Here is a 23,170-nt window from a genome sequence, read left to right as displayed (position 1 = left end):
GAATGATGTTCACCTGATATAGATCTGCATACCCGCAATTTGGCCTTCACTATGCCTTACATAGACGATTTGACAGAAGAAAAGTTTACTGAGATGTTAGGAAACCCAGAAATTGGCTATGTCCAAAGACGTGATGGGAAAGGCCTAGAACCTGGCATGCCCGGATATATTGTGAAGCCTACTTCATATCGGACGTATTCTTGGAATCTGGCTCAGGCTGTCAAAATAATCGACTTCGGAGAATCATTTTTGCGCACTACAATTCCTGAAACACTACATACACCTTTATCTATTCGGGCACCGGAAGTTATATTCCAAGATCGCATTGATTATCGTGTTGACTTGTGGAGCATGGGCTGTATGGTAGGTGAAATAACCCTTGGGTAATCGCTAACGACAATAGGCTGATAAGCTTGACAGCTCTTTGAACTTTTCGTGGGCCAGCCACCTTTCGACACCTGCTTAATAACACCCACAATTCTTGTTGGCCAAATGCGAGAGATGGCAACTGATGATCTACCTGAAAGATGGCAAGAGATATGGGATACGATGAAAGCAGGGGATGGTATAACCCCAGAAAGCACCGGGCCCAACCTACAGGAATGGCTGGAAGAAGTATACTTTGATGGCCCGCTGAGTCCCGATCTCACACGAGAGGACATAGTGAGGCTGGGACAAATCATTGGAAGGCTATTGCATTTTGAGCCGTCTGCAAGAGCGTCAGCGAAACAAGTTCTTGATGACCCCTGGTTTAATGAGTGACCCAAGACAAACAGTTATTACGCCGTGAGGGCACGTGGGGAAATTGTTCGCATTCGAGATGGTACCTAGCCACTTCCTGAGACTTCTTCGATCTTCAAGCCTATGTGCCAAAAATGGCCTCTAGCACTCTCTTCTTTTGCACCGACCATATCAATACACTATCCAAGTTATCCTAGAGGAAAATAGCTATCTTATCGAGGTATAGACCGGGTTTTTGAGATAGGTAATCGTAGGGCGATTCGATTATTAGTAGTATCACGGTCTATTTCCGTCCTATTCGAGTTGGGGGTACGTGGACACTTCTAAATCGCCGTAGGTTTATACGAATATTTATAATCGTAACCTAGCTGTATTTAGCTTCCTCGGCCATCTAAGATATTGTAAGTAACTAGCTCTCTATTATATCGCGGATAAGATACAACTTTGATGGGGGAAGTCTCGGAGCCATCTTGTGAGGTCTAACGTGATATTCAAGAGAGATGATAAGTAAAGAGGTCTCCTGCTTGGGGTGGATAGGATAGCATATAATTACTATAAAATGCAAGGTCTATTCTTGGAAATCTAGGATCAACGGCTATGCCTAATGTAGATTAGCGTGTCTCGAGCTACGGTTCGGGAATCAAGTCGCAAGTGATTTCGAATCTGACTGTACAAGAATCCGCAGTGAGTTGGCTTTTGTACAGCGCGGAAAGAGGTCTTGAAGATAATAGAGTGATAATATACACTAGATAGTCAACGATAAGAGGCAAGTAGAATAACATTGAGCAGAATATGTGCTACCAATAAATCTATCCCTTTTGTCTTGCACACGCCTCGAGTTTCCTCCCTGTCCGCCATTCATTTGCATCAACAGATCAGGGCCGAGGTCAAGACCGGGAAACGCCGTATCCACCAGGGGCGGGTAGCCCCAGATACCACTTAATCCGAACAGGCCAGCCCAGGAACGCCAGAAATAGGATCCAAAAGGAAGAAAGTCAAAATGACACCAGAACCGATGCTAAATGACATACGAAATAACCAAATGTAGATAACAGACCGAAAAAGGAGATTGGAAAGAGCCTATGCCCCCTCAATCCCCTTCTCCTGCCCATCAATCCCATCAAACATCGACAAAGACGGTTTCCGCCCTGCACCGTACACCATCTCCATTAACTTGGCTTTCTGGCGCTCCCGCACAGACCGAAGGTACTCATAGGTCCCCTCTAACCCCTTGATCTGGCTATCGATGACAGCTTCAACGGGACCCAGCATGCGTCCCGCCACTCCAGAGCTCCCCGAGCCAGACGCACCATCAACACCCATAAAGCTCACCGAGTCATTCCGGCGAACAAGCGGGCTCACGAGCTTCCGTCGCAGCGTCTCCAGGTTCACCTTCAGCGTGAGCAGGCGCCCGCGGTGGTCCACGAGGAGATGTTTATTGGCCACAGTGCGGCTGCGCACGTTCGCGAGAAGTTTCTTGTTCTTCTCGTACTTGCGGACGGCGGCTGCGTCGGGGCCGAGTACGCGTGTCCACAGGGAACTCAGCATTTCGCCCTCGGCGCGCTCCTGCGCGTCGGATTCGCGGACGACGGTGCGTTGCAGGTTGAGGAATTGGCGGTCGATGGATTCGAAGAGGGCGAAGAGGGCGGTCGAGTGTGTCAATTCGCTGTTGATCGACTCTTCAAGAACGGAAAGGAACTCGGTGAAGGTGCGGGTGAGGGTAGCACGGGTGCGCTGCGCCGACGTGGGGCCCAAGACGGCCATGACTACGTGGCCGAGCGTGGTGGTCGTTGTTGCGGCAGCTGGGCTGCCTCCGTCGGAGACTTCGGCTGTATACTCGAGGGCACCGAGGCGGGAAAGCATGTTGTGCATGTTGTCGAAGACGATTGTTGGCAGTGTGCTGGGTGGTTGGGCGGAGAGGGTTTCGAGCTCGCGCTTGGCCCAATCCATGACGATCAGGATCGAATCCACGTCCGAATCAACATTGGCGAAGAACCGGGTCAACTCTAGGGAGAGTGACTTGAGCGAGTCGGACAGCTCATCTAGTTGTCGGACGATAACGGGTGCGCTGGTCATGTTCGTGCCGCGTACTGACTCGCTGAGGTCCCAGACTGCAACACCTGTCTCCTGCAACGTCCCAATCTGCTGAACTCCATTCTCAGAGTAGTAAATCAGAGGCTCAAATGAACGCGCAAAACCTGACAGCTTGACCAAATCGGGAATAGCCTGCGGTAGGCCCGGGAGGAACAATGCGCGCATAAATGCGACGGAAAGAAGGAGGATGAGGACCGACAGGGTGGTGTTGGACTTGGAGCTAGTAATCCTGTCCAACTTGCCGCGAAGGTAGCCAAAGAGGGCGGCAATGGGTTCGCGATGCTGGACTTCTGCGCGTACCGCAAAACGGATGTCTTTTCAGCCGTGCGACAAAGACGTTAGTGTTTCCATGTTTGGAAGTCAACAATAACCCAAAGTCAGACAATGCCTACAATTACTCAGATTCTCTGCACCAAAGCCCGATCCGTCATCCTCGGGGCGGTTGCGCGCTGCGCTGGGGCCCTGCGGTGGAACTGGGCTGGGGGATCTTCCTGTCTGTGGGGTACCAGCGCTGCCAGGTAGAGGTACATTGGCCGCGATGGTCACATCGACATCGCCGTCTTCACATATCTTATGCGTCGTCAAGCCTTCGAGCGCATCCTCATACTGTGGGCTTGGCTCGCGCGACTGCGACGGCGACATGTTCACCCCGACGGTAGGCTTCAATTCAAAACGGTCTGCATTGAGGCGCGCCTTCCGCCCGTAGGGCTGATGGCGGTACCAGCCACTGCCCTGGACATAGTCATGCTGGCGCAAGCCAGGCGGCGACCAGCGATCAGCCACAGTGGGGTCATCAACTTCACCGTCCGACTCCTCTGACCGAAATCCAGAGTGCTGGGATGGGATGCCGAAGAGCGGGGAGCGGTGCGCATTGCTGTTGTTCTCAAAGTCCTCGAGCGAGGCATCCAGCGACGGATGCTCGTCGAAGACGTTGTCCAGCTCGTCCAACATGGCGGACGGCGTGTATCGGTGTAGGCGCTTCAGAGCGAGGGGTATTCTGCAATCACAGCGACAGCGCGCAGAAGTGCGTTGTCTTGCGATCGCGAAGCAGCGACTGGTGACAGAACTAAAGACTGGGAGCTGGGTGATCAGATCAGGGTGGTTAGTGTCAACGCCTCGAACAAGGTCTCATGCGCTGGGCCTGCTACCAGAAGACTGGTCGAAGTCCGGAGAGAATGGTTGGGAGACGATCGACCCCGCGCACTTGAATGCGATGCGATCAGATTGCGATGCGATAAGTCACGGCTTCTGGCGGGGGTGTGCAGTGTACTTTTGTATACGCCTGGAATGCGGGCAGCTGCAAGTATAGTACTGGGGGTTGGGGTGTGGTTCCGTCACAATCGAGCATCCACGATATTTAACAGAACCCAGAGGCATCGATCGCTGAGGATGAGAGACAGCGCCTCGTCCAGCAATGCGGGAATCGAGGGAACTCCTCACCTGCAGAGGAGGCTGGGCCAATCAGCCGGGGGAGTGGGTGTGAGATCGCAGGTGGACCTCGAGAGGTACTTGAGGGGTACTTCGGTGGTCCTCCACAGGTACATTTTGGCTGCGGATGCGGTGCGGGAGGAACCCGGGCGGGAACTCCGGCGGTACCTACCGGCGGTGCCTGACCGCCATTGCCGCCCGACGAGTCTCTTTTGCCTGGTGCTCGAATGCTGAAACACGGTATCTTCCCGACTCATCCACTGGCATTCCCCGGCCTTTGGTTGGCCTGGCCCGGTTGGCCTAATCAGCGTACTGGCGTCACCCCTTGCGAACGCTTCCACCCCCAGTCTCTGTTCCTTTAGCTGCAGCCGGCGATCGCCACGCCTTTACCCCCTCCAGTACCTGCAGTGACGTGCAGCCACCTACGCCAGATCACAACGCAGAATGGAGAGGTATGGACGCTTGAGTCCGGATTAAGACTAGATGAAGAGAAGAGAGGAAAGTTTTTCAGATCTATTGCGGGTCAACCATGAAGTAGTCTCAGATAATATTACATGCCCGGTCCCTCGGAGACCCGGAAATCAGCCCGCGGCGCCAAACCAATCCCCAGATGTCTATTGAATTCCACGAGACGGGGTAAAAGAGAAGAGAACGTAAAGGCCGCGGAGGGGAGAATAAAAGCACATCGAGTCATTTAAGCGGTGGCCTCCTTGAGGTAGCTGTGGTGGAACAGAAGTTAGCTGGGGCTCGTCAGCGAATCATGCAGGCGGGAAACTCACGTGATGAGGTCGTTGCGCTCCTTGTTCTTCTTGAGACCGCCGAAGGCCATCTTGGTACCGGGGATGAACTTCTTGGGGTTCTCGAGGTAGGTGAACTGTGCAGGAGGAGTGGTTATTAGTATCTCTCATCGGCGTGTGGTGGTTTCAACCTCAGTCGGGGGATGCACTCACCAGAGTGTCCTCGTTCCAGGTCACACCAGCCTGCTTGTTGGCATCGGTGTAGGCATAGCCCTCCTCAGAGCCAGTCTTGCGGCCGAACAGACCGTGCAGCTTGGGGCCGACCTTGTGGGCACCGCTGGCCTCGACAGTGTGGCACTGAGCGCAGCGGGTCTGGAAAAGCTTGGCGCCCTTCGCAGAGTCACCTGGAGTGAAGAGCGAATTAGTCAACCGGGACTGAATGGTAGGCGCAATTTGCGACTGCGACTGCAACTGTAGCTGCGACTTCGAGATGGCTTGCTTCGCGGCCTCGGCAGCCTCAAGCTCGGCCTCGCGCATATCGATGATTTGCAGCAGGCAGAATACGTCGAAGGTCGTCATGATGACAGAGTGCGCGCAGCGCACGAAGCCACCAGAATGGAGACGATCGGTATAGAGGAGTGTTGATGTGTACAGACGAGAGAGAGAGCGGGCGTAAAGGAGCGAAGGTTGGAGGAAGGTACGAGGTGAACGGGGGTCGCAGTTGAGGCGAGAGACAGTGCGACCACATCATTCTCCTCAGGGACGGAGCTCAATGCGCGGCCACAAGGCAGATGCAGTGACGAGCTCCTGCTTCCATCCATTCTCTTCACTCCCCTCAGCCTTCACTCCCTTCTGCCTTCACCTCGCCGTCGTGGCGCAACAAGAACCTCTCCCAGACCAATTCCTGCGCGATTGCCTGAAGGCAAGGAGAACAAACTTACCAGGAGCGAACTTAGCGGCTTCCTTGCCCATTGTGAAAGAGAATGAAGGAGATTGAAGAGAAAGAAGAGTCTGTACAGGAGATGAAGAGTCAGCGGGAAGGAGAAGCAAGATTTTCCAACCTGGCCAACATTTTGTACCTTCCGTCCGGCTCCCGTGATCCGGACACCCACCAATCAGAGGCCGGCTAATGCAGCGCAACGGGCGCAACCGGGTCGCCCTCGGTGAGTCTTGGCCCTTCTTGCACTCATCAACAGCCACCGAACAGGCCGTTTGCCTACGCCTTGACGGGCCGAAAGCTATGATTCTGACGTCTTAGCTATCAGATGATCCGGGAACTCATCAATGCACTCCTGGCAGTCGCTAGTAGCTGATTCTTCCGGCATGGGCTTGGGGCGCTACGGCAGCTGAATCGCCTCTGAGTCCTCCCCGATGATCTCATCCGTCATCATCTTCCCCCGTGGCTTTTCAATCGTGCCTGAAGAAGCTCGAGAACAGATCTCCATCCAATACGATTTGGATCTGTTTACGGAGTACGGCCAGGCCCTTGTTTGGCGGCGCCGCAGCCAGCCCATGCCCTTTCCCCCCTCAGAGTTGGAATACTTGGCCTCTTGCCCCGAAGGCCGGTCCACCGGGGCTGCGAAATACATCTGCTATTATTCGCTGTCCGGGGGCCCGCCACAGTCCACCCAGACCGGGCCTTGCACCGACGGTGGATCCTGAGGCCGGAAGTCATTGGAATTGATGCTGCGGAGTAAACTCGGCACTGACAGTGCTCTCTTTATACTGTAGTACTCAACTAATGGGTGGTGCTGACCCTACCTCTACCTAGCCATTCCGGCGTGGAGACCAGGCTATTGTAGGCTTTACAATGGGAATCACCGAAAAACACTGATCCTAGCAGGCATGCAAGTGCGCAGAGCTCCAGCTTAATAGAATTTCTTTTTTGTACTCGGAGCACGTGTCGACCGGCCCAGCTGCAGGCAATTTTCCCCCGACCATTTTTCCAGCAGGGCCCGGTCACATCGGACGATTTTATGTCACGTGATATTGAAAATCCCGTCCATCGCAGAGACGTGCGAACTACACTGCGTACAGGCCAAGGGGGTAAGACCACCATCGGGACCTAAGATATCCTGGACAATTTAAATCACAATGCCTCCAAACTCAATCCCCCCTTTCCTTCTCCCCCGAGGCCTTCCCACCTCCCGAACCCTCCGCACGCTCCAACAAACACAACAACACGGCCGTCATGAGCTGAGCACCGCCCCCCGCCGCTGCTTCTCCGAGACTCGCAGCGCAGCGGCAAAGTCCAAAAGGGTCACCGATAAGTCGCGCATTCTCTCGCAACCAGACAAGTTCCGCCCGCCGTCGCACCCGCAGCGTCTTGTGACCCCAGCGCGCACCTCGCCCTCCGGACAACCAGTTAACTATGGCCGGCCATTGAGTGCGGAGGAGCGCGAGGCGCAGAACCAAAAGCAGTACCCCAACATGTTCCCGCCAGAGGGCACAGTGATGTTCAAGTTCCTGACTTCTCGATGGATCCATATCTGGATTGCGATGGTAAGAGAACCGGCCACCTACCAAATACCGACCTCGTTCCCCTCGTGGAATCATCCGAAACAGCCGCTAACCTCTATCTCTCGCATAGGGCACACTCACCACCCTTGCCACCTTCACCTTCACCACAAATTTCAAGGCCACCTCGCCCTTTGCGCATCTCCTCCCGGCATGGTCGGACCTCTTCACGCACCCGATCGACACCTGCTCGCAAGCGCTACATGTCTACCGCATGCACGTGCAGCACGAGTCTATGCGCGTGCGCGAGCAGCGCCACCGCCGCGTCGAGGATGCTGAGAAGCGGAGGCAGTACCGTGTTGCGCATGGGCTGGAAGAGGCGCCTGAGAAGGAGGCCCCCGCCGAGGGGCTGGAAGGCCAGTCGCCCGTGGCGGTGGGCGTTGCTGCGGCTGCTAATGCGGAGGGTGCGGGTGACGACTTTGTTGACTGGGAGGGGAAGAAGAAGCCTGTTAAGAAGTGGCTTGGGATTTGGTGATCTCCTGCACTGACGGCGCTGGGGGTTGGCTCCATCATGGAGCTTGTTGACCTGAACGCTGAATTTCGGATAACCTGTGTACGAATGGGTTGATATGGTGTATTTCTTGGTTTCTTTTTATATTATAGATCTTTGCATCTGGAGAATGTTCATACTCCATCCAATAGCTCACGATCATGAATCGCCTCTCCGCCCTTTCTGGGCTCTTGGAATATGAAATGGTATTATTGAAACAAGGTTCTTTTTGCATACATGGACATAACTCATGATACCTCCACCCCCTCCAATCCCTCCAACACCTCTTCACCAACACCACCCTTCTTCAGCACAGTCTTCACCATCTCCGCAATGACACTGCGCTTGACACCGCCACGTCGCGGCCGCCATACGCCAGGCACCTCTTCCTCGCCCGTAGCCGGGTTCAAGACAGCCACGTCTTCCGTGGATGCCACAGCGCCGAGCATATTCACGTTCTCCGAGTTGGGAATACCCGGCTGGGTAAGCCGGGATGGAGGGTCGACCGTGCGGATAGAAAGCAGCTTCAGATTGCCTGCTTCGCTGTCGCGGGTGATGGAGATAGCCAGAACGGCATCCGCGACGGCAATTTCTTCCCGGTTCGGATCGAAGATGATGTTCTCGCCGACGGAGATGACGAGCAGTGTCACCGGCGGACGGACAAACGGTGAGCGGGCGGAGTGCTTTGCGCTGGAAAGAGACACACGCGGGTAGAGGTACTCGGCGACGGCCCAGTCATCGTCGAAGAAAGGATCCTCCTCGCCTTGAGACTTCAGTTTGGGAAGTTTTGTAGATAAGAGGGCCAGATGGGTAGTTAGCGAGAGAAGGGGAAGAGGGTATGACAGAGGTTGTGAGAGAAGCAGGACCTAATATACCGCAATTAGCATCAAGCCTGCTCATGTACAAAGTCGGCGCAGGGTCTTACATCAATATACAACCGCCAATGCCACCGTTTATTAATGACCAGTCGCCCCTTAAGCCCACCGGTCATATCGCTCGCCTCCGCAGAGCCGACGGCGCCAACCAAGCTCTCTCGCATCATCTCCGACAGAAAAACGGGCAGCGCATCGTCGTCCCGGAACCCGGGGATCTCAATGGACATCTGCACCCACGAGCCATGCCCACCAACAGCAGCAGATCCTTCCTGCTCCCCGCGATCCTCGCTGATCCCAAATTCACTGCGCGCATCGACCGTCTCATTCGACAGAACCGTCTTCTCGACCTCGGCCTTGACGCCGACGATCGCCTGCGTCCCGTCTGCGAAACCGACGCGTGCACTGCCGTTGGTTCCCGGCAAAATGTTAGTTTCGGCGGTCAATGGCCGAAATTGGGTTGGTGAACGGCCGTCCGGGCGGATCGATGATTTTGGGAGCGAGAGTGAGGTGTACAGGTAGGAGAGCTCGGCGGGAGAGAGGTGCGGTACTTGGGAGGCCGATGAGGCCTGTCTTTGGTTGGACATGATTGTTTATGTGCGGAATTGTCGAGCTGAGGAGGAACGACAGGTAGAGAGTGTGCGCAACTCAGCTATGAGAGCTGCGGGATTCTTTTCGATGGTGTCGGAACGGGAAGTTTGAGCAGTCGAAGTCCAGGTTCGCTGATTGTGTGCAAGAAAAGACTGCAGTATATTCAGACGTAGGAAGAACAATGCGCAGCAGACACCAGTCACAGCGCAAATTTCGTGGCTTGCAGGACATCAATCGTGGAAAAAAAGTCATGAAGAGCAGACATCTGCTCGATTGGGAAATCTTGATGGCCGCCGGATCATCATTGCTCCGAGCCTAACCGGGCCGCATAGTAAGACGGCGCAACTCGAGGTTCAACCTTAGACCTACACAAGCTTTCTGATTTAATCGAACATACCTTCGCATGGTGTAGATAGTTGTAGGTATCTCAGGTCTTTGTACTTAATTTGGTGAGAATTTGAATCTAATTAGTCTCCCTGTTCGCCAGAGTTCTTTAGCTACTCTTTTAAAGAATGAAGTCGAAAGACACATGAATAGAGTGGTGACTCTGGAAACCAAATAGGTGGAGGTTCCTGACTCCGCTCAAATCTTTCAACTACTTACTATGTGTCAGTATTTCAAAAGCATCATTTGAATTTGACGCCCAACTTACCCGCCAGGGCAACGGACGCGATGCGTCGTGGCTGAGTTCGCACCTTCCTGTAGTATGAAGGCACAGAGACCAGCGGTCTGGTTGCTTGGACGGTTTTGACCGACTCATTTCTGTCTGAGGCTCGGGTGGCTCTCGGCTTAGCTTAATTCAATGCATGGTCAATCCTTAGACTTGATCTCTCTGAGTTGCTTATATGAATTGACCAAAGATGCCAGAGCCTGGGAACTATCTTCTGCCCACCGCTTCAAATTTACCACGTCGTCCCTTAATTTCAAGCTGGAAGACTGGGACAGTCATGGTCAGTCTGCCAAAACCTCGCCGATGAGCTCATGAACCCCAAGCTGCTGAGTGCAATTTGCTGGCACCGCGGACTTCCCTGGTACAAAAGTCTTCTATGCCAAACACTCTCTATTCACATCATCCCCCCCCCCCTACATACGCCATTTGAGCCCAACGAGATACATTCGGAAAACGAGTTTAAGCCCGTGTATAGTAGGCATTAAAATCTTAAGGATATAGGAATCCAGGTGCAGAGGATATATAAATAATGGGTATTCGGCATGGTAAGGGTATTTATGATTGCCCAAATCGCTGTAGATACTATATTACAATTAGATAATTTCACCCGACCGGATCCCAGCCAGTCGAGCACGTCAGATAATGTGGAGCCAGAAAAGGCAAATGATACAAGAAATGAGTGAGTGAACAGCAAGTTCAGCCATGCCGACAATGAGGAAGCAAAGGCGAGAGCGGAACCGCGGCAGTGAAAAGCGATAGACAGGAGTAGGAGCGGGCGGGGCGGGAGTAGCCAGAGACAATGTACAATGTAAGAGCAAGTATATCGACAAAAGAAAATGAAGTCGCCATGTTCATCAGAAATGGAGTTGATAGGCAAGATGTGCGATGCAGGAATGTGGGTGTGCATGGTATAGGGAGTGGTATATAATGCGGCTTGCGCGTGGTGGTATCAATGGACAGTGAAAGGAAAGAAGAGAAATGTGGAGCATGTACAACGCCAGAAGAAGAATCACAAGCGAAAGGACTCCAGAAAAACCGAGAAGGGCGCAGAAAAGGAAAGGGGGAATCACAACACAAGGTGCGAGGCCGGATCCATCTCTATCAAAAAGGCCTATGGGGTATGAAGATGAAAAGAGAAAAAAAAAAGGAAAAGAAAATGGGGAACGGAATAGGAGAGACCATACCCCCAACGCAAAAACGAATCAAATCAAATCCGGAGACGAGGCCCAACCTTGAGAAGAGGTGAAAAAGAGAGATCCCGAAACGAAAAACCAATACGCCTAAACTCTGTTGATATCCGCTTTTTGGCACATTCTCTCGCCATGTTTTTGGGTGTTTCTCAAGTCCAACTCAAATTGTAGATAACCGGAGAGGGAAATGGAGGTGGAGGTCGATGGTGTTGTAGTAGATAGGACGGAGTTGGTTGAGATGATTTAGGTTAGGTGAAGAAATGGTTCTCGCTTAGATATAGTTGGATCCGGAGGGAAAGTGGAGTGTGGATGCCTTGTTGTTCCACTCAGCCTCCTCGTAGGGAGGCGTCGGCCACTGGCGGTTGGAGTTTGCGTTGTCGACCTTGGCCCCATTCTGCTTGACGGGCGTCTCGAAGTAGCCTTCTGCCTTGGCCGTGGGCGAGGGGGTGGGATAGGGGCTGGGAAGAGCACGCGAGTTGTCGGTCTGTCGGTGGGTCACGTTGGGAGAGTGGGAAGCTAGGGCCTGGGTCTGCGCAAGGCGTTTGGCAGCCTTGCTGGCAGAGTGCAGCACCTCGTCCAACAGCTCATCCTCTTCCTCCGGTGTTTCGTAGCGGTGAACCGGGTGGCCGGTCATCTGGAGTGCGCGGCGTGTCCGGCTGGAGATCGGGCCGGGATTGCTGGTAGGCATGGACTGCCGCTTGGTCAGATTCTCGGCGCTATGCGTCAGATGCACAGGCACATTGCTGAGAGTGGAGGTGTCCAGCGAGTACTTGACGCTCTGGAGAGCCTTGTCGAGCTCACTCAAGTCGGAGTGCGGCTTGGGTTCGCTCGGATTCGCTCCATCAAGAGCCATTGAGGAACGGTTCGACCAGGGAATGCAGCCGGCATTGGCTTCAATATCCTCTGCGGGAATGGCCGCATTCCGTCCTGAGAGTCGGCGGGCACGCTTGCGCAGGTGCGAGAAGAAGCTCTCCTTCGTAGTGGGGGTGACGTTGCCAGAGCCATTGAGGATCCGCTCCGCCTCTTGCCGGTGAACCTCAGAGTAGTGATTTCCGTTCGAGTTGACAGACAATTGACGACCAATCTTCTTGGTCTTGCTCTGGTCAGCCTCGGGCGGCTTTAATGTGTCGCCGTGAGCCACCGTCGCGTTAGCTTGCGCGGTCACAGAGTTTGAGAGAGGAGAAACGGGGCGAATCGAAGGAAGAATGGGCATTGGGGCACCGTTGGCCCAGGTCGCCCGCTTGGTGTTCGCTGGTCGGGCCTTGGCAGGCTGGATTTCGGGAACAGTGTTATACGAGACCGCAGGGGGTCGGGCAGGGCTGTCGCCATCCACCGTCAGAACAGGGCTCTCGGAGCGGCCAATCAACGACCGACGGAACCAAGAAGGCTTGGAGGAAAGAGTGGGGGAGTCGCTGGGGGTGAGGGTGGGAGACTTGAAGCTCCTGTCGGACGGCTTGCGGCCCAGCAGGCGCGAGGAGGTAGAGGACTTGGGTCGCACAGGATCGACCGCATCGGCAAAGTACTCATGGTTCAATGCCTGGGTCGAGGTCGGGCGGTTCTTCGGATCCCACATGAGACACCAAGTAACAAACTCCGCGAGCGCAGCGGGCCATTGGGGCTGCTGGAGCACGGTATCCATCGCATGCGGCGCCATCTTGGGGAACGTGAAGCCCAGCTTGTGGGCAAGTCGCGATCCCTCGCGCCACTCACCACCGCCAATCTTGGCACCCGACTTGCTGTACCAGTTTCCAGGGCTGCCCATAATTTCACAAACTCGCCATACTTGGTCGACCTCATTGCCTCCAGGGAACAGCGGCTTTAGCGTAGCGATTTCCACGGCCATGGCACCGACAGCCCACATATCCACGGGGGCGGAGTACACCCCTGCACGCAGAAGTACTTCGGGGGCCCGATACCAGCGGGTCGAGACGTAGGTGGTGTAGGGGTGCTTGGAGTGCGTCTCCCGCGCAAGACCAAAGTCGGCGATCTTCACGGTGTAGGTGGGAGGGGTGGAGGGAGGCGTGACGAGGTTCGAATAGCGGCTGAAGGGCGAGTCATTGGGGGCGGAGGTTGACACCAGGATGTTCTCTGGCTTGATGTCGCGGTGGAAGAAGTGATGGGCATGGATATGATCTAAGCCAGACAGGATCTGGTACAAGATACTCTTGACGTGCTTGCCTTCGAAATACTTGTGGTCGCGGGCCTTCATCAATTGATACAGGTTGCCGTCCATGTACTCCATGCAGATGTGTAGCTTGCGGGTGAGAGGGTCGAGGAAGATGTCGAGCGCGGGAACGAGGTGTGGGTGCACAGGGAGGGTGCGCAGGAAGATGACCTCGCGAAGCTCTAGACAGGGGCCGAGTGAGTCGAACGTCTTCTTCATTGTTTTGATCGCGACCTAGAACGGTGTTAATATCCGCGCGCCCATCAAGCTCATCTCTCATCTCATATCCATACCATCGTCCCTCGTCGCGCGATGTGAGCACCCGCCGTCCGTACCCGGGCCAGGGCGACGCTTCCGAAGCTGCCATCGCCCACCTCCTTCAACACTTGAAAGCGGTCTTCGAGGCTCGCCATTGATGTGTGCGTCCCCCGGGAGGGAGGCTCATATGTGACGGTCATTGTAGTAGCGGTCTCTTCGGATCTGCCCGCAGATGAAGAGGAGTCTGCATGGTGTTTTCAGTCAGCTTCCAAGCCCCAGACGGCCAACCACAGCCGTGAGCGACACGTCCAGATGGGGGGCCTCATACATTAGAGGGGCTTTTAGGGATGAGATTCCACGAGAATTCGGGGGCGAAGTCAATTGGGGCCGAAGCGCATCACCCGAGGAGTGCAGTTATAGCGAGTAAGGAGACAGCTTCTGTCCCATTAGATCGATCGAAACGGTGTATAGTCGGACGGTATGTAAGGAGTGACGGAGTAGTTGGTATGGGATGTGGAAGAGAGGAGGGGAGAGATTGGATAAACAGAGGAAGTAGGAGGAGGGGGGAACAAGTCATAGAACCCGCCGAAAGCCCGAGCACGATGCAATAAAAAGGAACCCACGCCAGAATAGGAGAGGACCCGTTTGAGGGGGGGCGCCGTGAAGCGATCGAAGGCCGAGGGCTAAGCCAGTCAAGCCCCTGACGCGCTGACAGCTCGCGAGCTTCCCAGACGGGGCCGTGGGGACGGTAAATTAAACCACGTTAAGACGCAGATCAGTCCACTTGCGGGTTCTAGGAGGGTCCTGATCCTCTTGACTCCGTAGAGGGGGGATGAGGTCAGATGAGCGGATAGTGCGAGTTGCGAGTGAGAAGGGAAAGAGAGGAGAAGCGAAATGCTGATAGAAAAGGTCTGCACGAGCACGAGGCCGGAGAGGGGGAGGAGTCCAGTGGAGGCATCGAGTGAACATACATGAACCCATCACCACAACATCTCGTGTGGAGACAGGAGGTCCAAAAGTACGGAGTATTCTCGCGGTAATCGAGTGAAGAAATACGATAGTGGTCGAGCACTCATAATGACCCGCCCGACCATTCACATCTGTTGGCCCACAGAAACCCCCGTGAAAAACAATTAAAAACAAACCAAATCCACGGACAGTTCCCGTGTCATCCAATGGCACGCGTCGGGTGGACGGCGGCTGCGGGTTCCTGGTACGGGCGGATACACCGTTACCACATATACACCGTGACCATACATACGTCCACTCTGGCCAGGTCCCGTGGACTCCACGCTAGCCATCTTGGGGAGGCTTTTAACCGTCGTAGACTGCTTCAACCGTTCTGGTTAGTGGTGGTTAGTGAATGCGCTAAGGAAAATTCGGCACCTTCTTTTGAGTTACAAAGGAAAAAAAAAAAAAAGCAAGTAAAATACCTCATCCTACAATAATCGTAATCTCCACGACTCCATACTCCGGACTGACCCGTTCATCCTGATGAGACGATTCAGGCCTCGAGAAGAGCGGTATTGTATGCGGTCCTTCTTTGACCGCTAGGGTGATGCAAGCTCTGCCGCCTAAATATTGGGGAGGTTGGGCATTCAAGGTGTAGGCCTGTCGCGGTCGCCCACGCAGCCCTAACCGGGGCCCAGTCGGTTACTGGTGGGCGTCCGGAGGGGTTGGGCCGTGTTGCCCGTGGGACTAAAAACTGGACTTGGTCATTTGTCAGGGTCTCGATCGGGCCTTACCAGTCGGACTTGTATTTCCCGCAACACGACGCGACAGGAGGATCACCCCATGACGTGGGTCAACACATCACAAGCGCTAGACACTCCCGTGAACCGGTCCGACATATCATTTGCCCTCCAGATTTCTCCAAGCCCTCGACCACCTTGGCCTAGACCTCCCAGACCAGCAGTGAAATTCCCCGCAAGGAGCATCCTGTGTGCTATGTCATGTCCTACCCTCAGAATCGGGTGTCGCACGCCGCAAGGATGGGCTCGGGACGGCCAGGATTGTGCGGGTGAGTGATGCAGTCTCATCTGAGGAAGTCGCCCCCCTGTTTCATCGCTCCCGACAGACCATGACGCTCGTTGACCGGGCATCCGCCCTCGCCACCCGCCCTTCGTAGGATCCCTTTCCTCCGGGGGTCCGAAGGAGAGGGGCGCTTTCACTGAAGGTGGAGCCCCGACTGGTCCGAGTTGATCCATGTGCAGGAGAATCAATCACCATTCTATGTTACGGAGCACACGGCCAGAAGGAGAAAAGATGAGGAGATTAGGTTCGAGTTCCACGGATGCGTTCGCATAGGCTCTGGGGAGGTAAGCTTAAGCCGGCGGGGGCGACTGTACCATGGGACCGGGCATGCATCCCGCCTACAATCCATGCGGGTCATTGGTAGCCCTGTTTATGGTCGTCTGGTGGTCTGTTGAATGCATATACCGTCCGTCCTCGGGACAGGCGATTTCAAATTATGTGCCGAATGCTTCCCTCTTCTCTCTCTCTGCCTTGCTGGCGCTGGGGGTGGCGCGAGGCTCCCCGGCAGACTGGTTACGACAGATGGGACCGACCGATGCGACGCCCCGCCGATTTGGGAACAGATGGCGCGGCATGATTTCCTGTGGACGCCTTCCGATTCGCGAACTCAGAAGGCCCCAATTTTTCGTGTTATACTCGTCCTTTTCGAGTCTCGCTGGCTTTGTTGTGACTCCTTCGCGCTATGGAGAACGCCCTCTCGCGTGGTCCTCCATGATGCCCGTAATGTGGTTCCTCATTTTTCTCCAGAGAACCATGCCGTGTCTCCGGGGGAACTCCGATCATGGGGAGGCGACCATGAGGCACAGGGAAATTCCATCATCGTCCAATGTCCCGTCGCGGGTTGGGGACAAAAAACCAGAAGAGACCCTCCGGATATCCAGATTTCGCCATAGATCACCACGACCGGCTCTGTGATAGGGCACATGCACTCCCGCAAATCCGTGGCTCTGGTGCTGCTCCACTTCCCAGGAACCCGAGGACCCAGATGTGGAAAGGACGATGGATGATCAACGCAGCCCAAACTACCTGTCAGGTCGAGAAGGCTCGCAATACGTGTACAGGTACAGAGTACAGTATGGGCCGATGGACACCGTCTACTCTGTACATCGTGTAGGCTTCGCAAATCATCTTGGCATCCTGGCATGATCTACTCGTGGCCCACAGGAAGAGTAATAATCGACCACCGGCCTCGAGTTTAGGATGATTCTTAGTTGCAACCCCACCAAGCACCCATTTCATTCCGCGCTTTCCCTGCAGCCGAGGTGGAATCGTAATGACTGAGCCTGTCAGACCAGACGAACTCTGGGGCGACCGTTTGGCCCGCGAGGATCGTTCCAGGATTGCCATACCCATACCCCTGGGCATCCTGCGCATCCTGCGCCTCACACGGGCCATCCAGGATACTTTCTGTGCCTCGACAGGTTGACTCCTCTCATGCTATCCATCAGCCGCATCGCATTCACTGAAGTCATGAAATATCGCATGGAATACGGAATTGCATGGAATAGGGCCACAGACCAGTGGGTTCGGCCCTTTCCCGATCGCTGCAGAAAGGGACTTTGTTCTGACCAGCCGGCGGTGTGGTGGGTTCACCTTCAAGGGCCGTACCGCCGGCATACGGAGTCGTCCCAGCGATTCATTACCAGTGGAGACGACAGTGCCAAGGGGTTAACTCGAAAAAGCAAGAGTCCAAGTCCACCATCCACAGACCACAGAAAGCAAGACCACCCAGAGACGGTTTACCACCACAGCGTAATGCGCTTAGGCAAGAAAACAGAGCTTGGGCACCAGCACAGCATCAGTACAGCACCAGCGCAGCAAGCACACTTATGGGCATCTCCAAGAACGAAGAACACATCATCATCACTACTACCCCTCAATGGGGCACACCGCGCCGACAATACCGTGGGAGGACCCCGTTCACCGCGCAGTCCAACAGTGCGAGTGGACGACGGTGGAGTCGGGACTCCGTGGGTCCTGAATGCTCGTCACCGGCGAATCCAGCAGTATCCACGACACTGACCAACGCGCCAATAGACAAGTTCAGAAAATCATAGTGCGATGGATCCCCTCTACGCACCAACAAAGCCATTGGTGGATTCAAGAGGAAGGGGACCCCCGGGGGGGTTTTGGATTCGCTTGGGCAGGCAGTTGGCAACCCTCTGGCCAGGCTCCTCGCCCAGCACGAAGTGGGCTCTGATTCACTCCGCGCTTCCTATATCACTGCTGGGACCCACTCCCTCCGCGCGCGCGTTCATTGCTGCAGGCCTCACGGGTGGAGACCCAGCCTCGGTGCCGTCGGGGGACGACGGATGCTCCACCGACGTGGGACTCGTCCAGGCCCGTCCCTTCGTACCCGAGAGGGCCGTCTGTTGCCCAGGGGGGATCGCTCCCTGTCCCTTTCCTTTTTGCCACAGAGAACCCAGCGCCCGGAATGGGACTATTGCGCCGTTGCCAGAGTGCCGGGAGGCGCTGGTGTGTTCCGGTGTTCCTTCGGGCTTCGAGAAGGTGGCTGTGGTCCTCCGTGGCGAACGCAAAAAACGGCATGAAGGGATCATTAAACTCTCGGTGACTGGGCAACGCGCCTGTGTCTTTACCTTGGGCTCTCTGACTCGGCCATTGCCATTTCCAGTCTTTCTTCGTCCTAGGCTGTGCCTTCCCAGCTTTTCTCCCCCATTCCGTTTTCCCAAGAATAGCAGTGGGCGAAGCAAACACGTATCACTACTATACCATCATTGTTGCCTCGTGCTCCATTATTAGACTATTGTTACTATTCTTTCTCTGCTTTCTTCCGCCCCCCGGGGGAGGAGCCGCCCCACCTCTCCATCTCGACAAACTCCAATCCTCCCTCAGCCCCTCCCAAAGGAAAACAGAACAAAACTCTCTCCTCCCTATCAATAGCACTTCAAGTAATGCCAACTAGGCAGTTGCTAACTCACTCGACCCACAAGTGACGCCGAACAACACAAAGTCCTCGGTATGTTGGGTGTACATACTCCGTGCACTTGACCGCCCCCCCCCCCCTCCCCCCCCTTTTCCCACAATCTGGGACGCCGGGAGCATCAGGGCACGTATCAGAGACGGAACACCCATGTCAAACCCAAACCCACTCGAACTCCCCGATCGATCCGGAGTACTCGCCGTCCCATCTCCTAGTGCCCGCGAAACCCGCACGAGGCAACCTGGCCCCTGGATCCCTACCCTCCGTAGCCAACTCGCGTTAGCACTGTCCGTTAATTTTCCAATTTCCACGGGGGACCGGGTCCGGTCCGCGTCTAGTCTCCACTATCACCGCGGAAATGAGCGCTCCCATTCGACGCTTTAGCGTTTCTGGAAGGTCAGAAGCGTGGCTTCTATGGAGATGGGGGAAGATGCGCGGCCTCTCCCCTTCGGTGCCGGGGATGGACGGGATCTGACCGTGGGCGCGGAGCGGCTAGGCTTGTTTATGTCTGACTGGATGTGCACCGCATGTCAGAGCTTTTGGTCCAAGTTGCGTGAGATATTGGCCCTGGCCCCCCCCCCCTTCCCGGGTGAAGTTTCTGGAAGGATTTGAGTGGGAGCCAATCGGGGATTTAGTAGATAGAGGTAAAGGCTGGTGAAAATGAAGAGGTGGAGAGTGGTCTGGCTTGGTAGTGTCCCTGCGTTGAGGTATTTTGGGAAGATGTCTATTGTTCGTGAGGAGGGTTGTTGAAAAGGAGTGTGGAAACTTTACCCCCTTTGCAGTGCCGAGATTGCGATGGCCGGATGGACTGTTGTTTGACTCAGTAATGTGCTATTCTGTGCTAAGAGAACTGACAGGGTGAAAAAGCGATGGCATTCATCAGGTTAGTCTTGTGGAGTTGCAATAATTGCCCCCTGTATAGCATTTCAACACAAAGAGTACTGTGATCGCTCCTTCCTCTCTATGGCCTTACTTCTCCCTTGGACATGAGTCAGTAGTCATTGATCATTAACTATACAAGTACTGCCCACGGCCCCTGGATAGAACTAGGAAGGAAACAGCTTTATATGGCAAGACTCTGCAGACACACTCGGAGAAGAGACTCGGCGTCACAGGCATTGCATCAGAAAAATCTCACTTTGTATGATTCCACCAGCTGGATGCCAATGCGGCTGCTGGCGGAATATTTTGATTTTGATTTCCGAGGTGAATGGTCTCGAATCAATTACATTGGCCACCAGGTTGGATGACATATTCGACCTTGCAAGAATGAATTCTTCCAGGATACTGCATTTTACCAGATTATACGCCAGCACCGTGATATATAGTCGGTCTGCACAGCCATAGGCCTCTATAGGAAGATATGTTGTAGATACAATCAGTGGTATAGGTATATAGGCTGAACGCATCAGTGACAGTAGGTGCATTTTGTGGCTTGTTTGCTCTTATTCACCATGAGGTTGTAATCACCAATCCTGTTATTCAATTTTGATAGGTAAGTTTTAAAGTCCATCCTCACTTTTGAGAATGATTAATGGCCCCTTTGGACATGCTTGATGCTTTCAACAGATTGGCTTCGAGGGCTGTGATAATGAAGGCTCTTCTCGTAGTTCTCTAGCTACTAACTGGTAATGCCTAGAATATCAAGGCACTCTATCAAATGGGTTCCCGGCTTCTACAGTAACAAGGCCACTCACATACGTTTAGGTTTAGATATCCCCATGTCGCAACACAGCACACAGTCTGTGTTGAAGTAGTTCTCCGACTCTTACATTATGTGATTTTATAGCGCCTAGGTACAGGCCCTTTGCGTATATGATCATTTCCGAGAAGACATGGCCGCTATTTTGGATGTTGACTTGGTCGAAGGTGCGTCGTTTCTACCCATGGTATTCAGCATTGCATTGTACTCTAATAGAATTCACCCAGTATCCAAATCATGTTACATCCTCTGCATGGAATTTTGTCAGATAGCTGGCTCCCCTTTGATCTCACTTGGGCCGTGGTTCTATATTAGAGCTACCACTCGCCGTACTCAGCGTTGTCCTTACTAACGGTTGGTATCTCCTCTGCCCCCTTCTACGGAGTTTCACATCATATCATACGGAAACACCCTTGTTCTCGCACTGTGAGGCAATTTACTGTATACATGCATTGGAAGCAAATGCCATTGCAGAAGGCACGAAGTATCCAAGATGGAAAGGAATCACACTCTCTCACAACCGTTGCCCATAGTGAACTCCACGAGCGGAACAATGTGACACCTTCGAGCTGATTATCTTTTGTGGTGTGTCCCGGTATAAATGACAATATGAACCGCGCCACCTGTGCATCTCAAGCACTTCCTCTCCCCACCTGCCTTCTTCCTCTCTTTCCTCTACCTTTTTGCTTCAATACCACATGGCCTTAGTGGCTTTATTCTAGCTACTGAACATCAAAAACATCCTTTACTACACACCACCGGACTTTGCTGAACTTTCTTCTCGATGGCGTGATCAAATCGGACGAGGAGTCGCAAGCTCACGGTGACTGGGCGGGTGGGATGGAACGAGCCGAGCAAGGAACGTGAGTTGATGTCCTGCACAAACCCTGGTCTTGACGAATCTGTAATCTCACATGGTGCTGAATAGGCTGGCATTTATCCACCTGCCAAACAAGTGAGTTTATGTGGAGGTCCGGCCTATGGTGACATGGTTGACCAGCCCCCAGTAGCATCCTTGTGCTCTCTGCCGGAAGGATACCCCTATCGCTTGCTTCTTGAAGACCGGAATGCGACGCCTCCGTTATGCAATACTCACCGACAGCTTGGAGGTCTCTAACTCTCAGCAGATTGCCCGATGCAACAGTTGCAGTATCGAGTGACGCCCCGAGCAGCGAGGCATGAGGAGTGAGCAGGGAGGTAAGCCAAGTCTCTTCTAAAATATTATGCATATTCTTCGGGTGGCTAACCCTATCGCTTCATTTACCATGGGACTCCGGCCTGGCTCTCTTTCTGACCGCAGACTCTGGGAATTCTGGGCATAGGATCCGGGAGTTCGACAAGGGGAAGGGCCTAAGCAGAACGATGAGAATGGCTGGGGCTGCCCAAACAAGGCATGTTTCCATATCCTTCTCGGATTCCGACTCCACGTACTAACAGCTTAGCAGCTTACTGGGGTTCCATATTCGTCTCTGGCCAACCGAATTCCCTCTCCTCAGACTGGATAAGAGGAGACGCAGTGTAGCATGGTGCACGGCAAAGACTTGGTGCAGCCCTCTAACAGCTTTGCGGGTGTTCTGTACTCCCCCGGGGATCCTTCCGGGCCAAGGAGCCTCGTCTCTAGACGAGGTATGATTGTCTGACGGGAACCCTTGGGAGGGGTGCGGCTAAATATTATCAGCTAGGCGTGGTTTTCGAATGATTGTGTCTTGCGGAGAAGCTATGAGGTTCAATGAGTTGTGATTATGCTTTCAGTTTTATGACGCTACCGATCTTATTTGGCCTGGGGTTTATCTTGGGCGAACCGAGACTCTTCGGGCTACTCTTGTTTTCAATTTCCCATTTTCAGCTTCCCAGAGGTGGATTTCTGGGTCGCCCCTTGCGTGTGCCGTGAGTATGACATCGGTGGTTCTGCGGCCCCCACTCTAGCCAACGGTTCGCGCCGTCTTCACCTCTTCGCCGCGTGGTTGCGACTCATAGATCTGAACCTGAGTCCAATCGACATCAGAACCAACAACAGAATGCTGTGGCTCTCTCATCGCGCCCAAGTAGCATGCTCACCCATCTCTCAGGCAAGAGCGGCCATAGAATAGGTCTTAAGAAAGCACACGACGATCCTCCAAAATATATCTTAGTCCCGCGCTAAAAGAGCTTGACGGGACCAAGCGGACTATTTCCAGCCCTGAGACTTGAAGGGCTCTCTACGACTGGATTGGAGCAGAAATATCTGCATCGGCAGGTATGATGACATCCTGCTGCACGCTGGAGGCCCATCGCCCACCAACCAGCGCTGATTGGTCTGCCGGGTGGCAGCCGACTGCTCGCCTGCACGATTGCACTAAAGACAAGCCTCCTATGCTACTCGCGATATGAAACCTACATGCTGATAGGTGCAGAGAGTATCGCAATCGACCTAAGCGGCATAAGAGGCGCAGGCATCGCATGGAAGGTGGATTCTGTGGATGGGGGACCATCATGACGCCCTGAGCCAGGCCTCTCGTGGCACCTTAATAGATTAACCTACGCCACATTCAGCACAACCACAGAGTGTGCCAGGCGGTGACGTCGGGGTCCGTGGTCTTTGTGTGCCCGCGAGTGTGTCAGGATGTCCTCGTGTGTCGAGGGGAACAGTCGCCAGCAGTGAGACCCAGTGACGCCAGTGTTTGGGATCGCCACCGTTACCCCACAGCCCCTCAGCACTCGCAATTTCTCTGCCTGACAGACTCTTGAATCGCTCGCCTTGT

The 23,170-nt window shown here is 54.1% G+C and overlaps 7 protein-coding genes across 7 annotated transcripts; 2 read left to right on the top strand and 5 right to left on the bottom strand.

Moving 5' to 3' along the window:
• Positions 1–51: 51 nt before the first annotated feature.
• Positions 52–762, top strand: N7482_004109 (uncharacterized protein; the record flags this gene model as incomplete). Its single annotated transcript, XM_056686234.1, has 2 exons — positions 52–363; positions 421–762. 2 exons carry the CDS (start codon positions 52–54, stop codon positions 760–762), a joined length of 654 nt encoding a protein of 217 aa, XP_056544976.1.
• Positions 763–1,821: 1,059 nt separating this feature from the next.
• N7482_004108 (uncharacterized protein) lies at positions 1,822–3,786 on the bottom strand (the record flags this gene model as incomplete). Its single annotated transcript, XM_056686233.1, has 2 exons — positions 1,822–3,149; positions 3,228–3,786. 2 exons carry the CDS (start codon positions 3,784–3,786, stop codon positions 1,822–1,824), a joined length of 1,887 nt encoding a protein of 628 aa, XP_056544975.1.
• Positions 3,787–4,957: 1,171 nt separating this feature from the next.
• On the bottom strand, positions 4,958–5,579 carry N7482_004107 (cytochrome c-like domain-containing protein; the record flags this gene model as incomplete). The annotated part of the gene is made up of 3 exons (XM_056686232.1): positions 4,958–4,982; positions 5,043–5,137; positions 5,214–5,579. 3 exons carry the CDS (start codon positions 5,577–5,579, stop codon positions 4,958–4,960), a joined length of 486 nt encoding a protein of 161 aa, XP_056544974.1.
• A 1,515-nt stretch (positions 5,580–7,094) lies between these two features.
• On the top strand, positions 7,095–7,992 carry N7482_004106 (uncharacterized protein; the record flags this gene model as incomplete). Its single annotated transcript, XM_056686231.1, has 2 exons — positions 7,095–7,502; positions 7,591–7,992. The coding sequence occupies 2 exons, from the start codon at positions 7,095–7,097 to the stop codon at positions 7,990–7,992; spliced, it is 810 nt and encodes a 269-aa protein (XP_056544973.1).
• Positions 7,993–8,255: 263 nt separating this feature from the next.
• N7482_004105 (exosome non-catalytic core subunit RRP42) lies at positions 8,256–9,466 on the bottom strand (the record flags this gene model as incomplete). The annotated part of the gene is made up of 2 exons (XM_056686230.1): positions 8,256–8,873; positions 8,933–9,466. 2 exons carry the CDS (start codon positions 9,464–9,466, stop codon positions 8,256–8,258), a joined length of 1,152 nt encoding a protein of 383 aa, XP_056544972.1.
• Positions 9,467–11,601: 2,135 nt separating this feature from the next.
• On the bottom strand, positions 11,602–13,952 carry N7482_004104 (serine/threonine-protein kinase; the record flags this gene model as incomplete). The annotated part of the gene is made up of 2 exons (XM_056686229.1): positions 11,602–13,728; positions 13,788–13,952. The coding sequence occupies 2 exons, from the start codon at positions 13,950–13,952 to the stop codon at positions 11,602–11,604; spliced, it is 2,292 nt and encodes a 763-aa protein (XP_056544971.1).
• A 4,054-nt stretch (positions 13,953–18,006) lies between these two features.
• On the bottom strand, positions 18,007–18,333 carry N7482_004103 (uncharacterized protein; the record flags this gene model as incomplete). The annotated part of the gene is made up of 1 exon (XM_056686228.1): positions 18,007–18,333. One exon carries the CDS (start codon positions 18,331–18,333, stop codon positions 18,007–18,009), a length of 327 nt encoding a protein of 108 aa, XP_056544970.1.
• Between the last annotated feature and the right edge of the window lie 4,837 nt (positions 18,334–23,170).

Source organism: Penicillium canariense (genome assembly GCF_028826845.1).
Source record: "Penicillium canariense strain IBT 26290 chromosome Unknown utg000002l_segment0_segment0, whole genome shotgun sequence".
NCBI lineage: Eukaryota > Fungi > Ascomycota > Eurotiomycetes > Eurotiales > Aspergillaceae > Penicillium > Penicillium canariense.
Note: the sequence above shows the minus strand (reverse complement) of the source record. Positions and strands in the feature narration are given on the sequence as shown.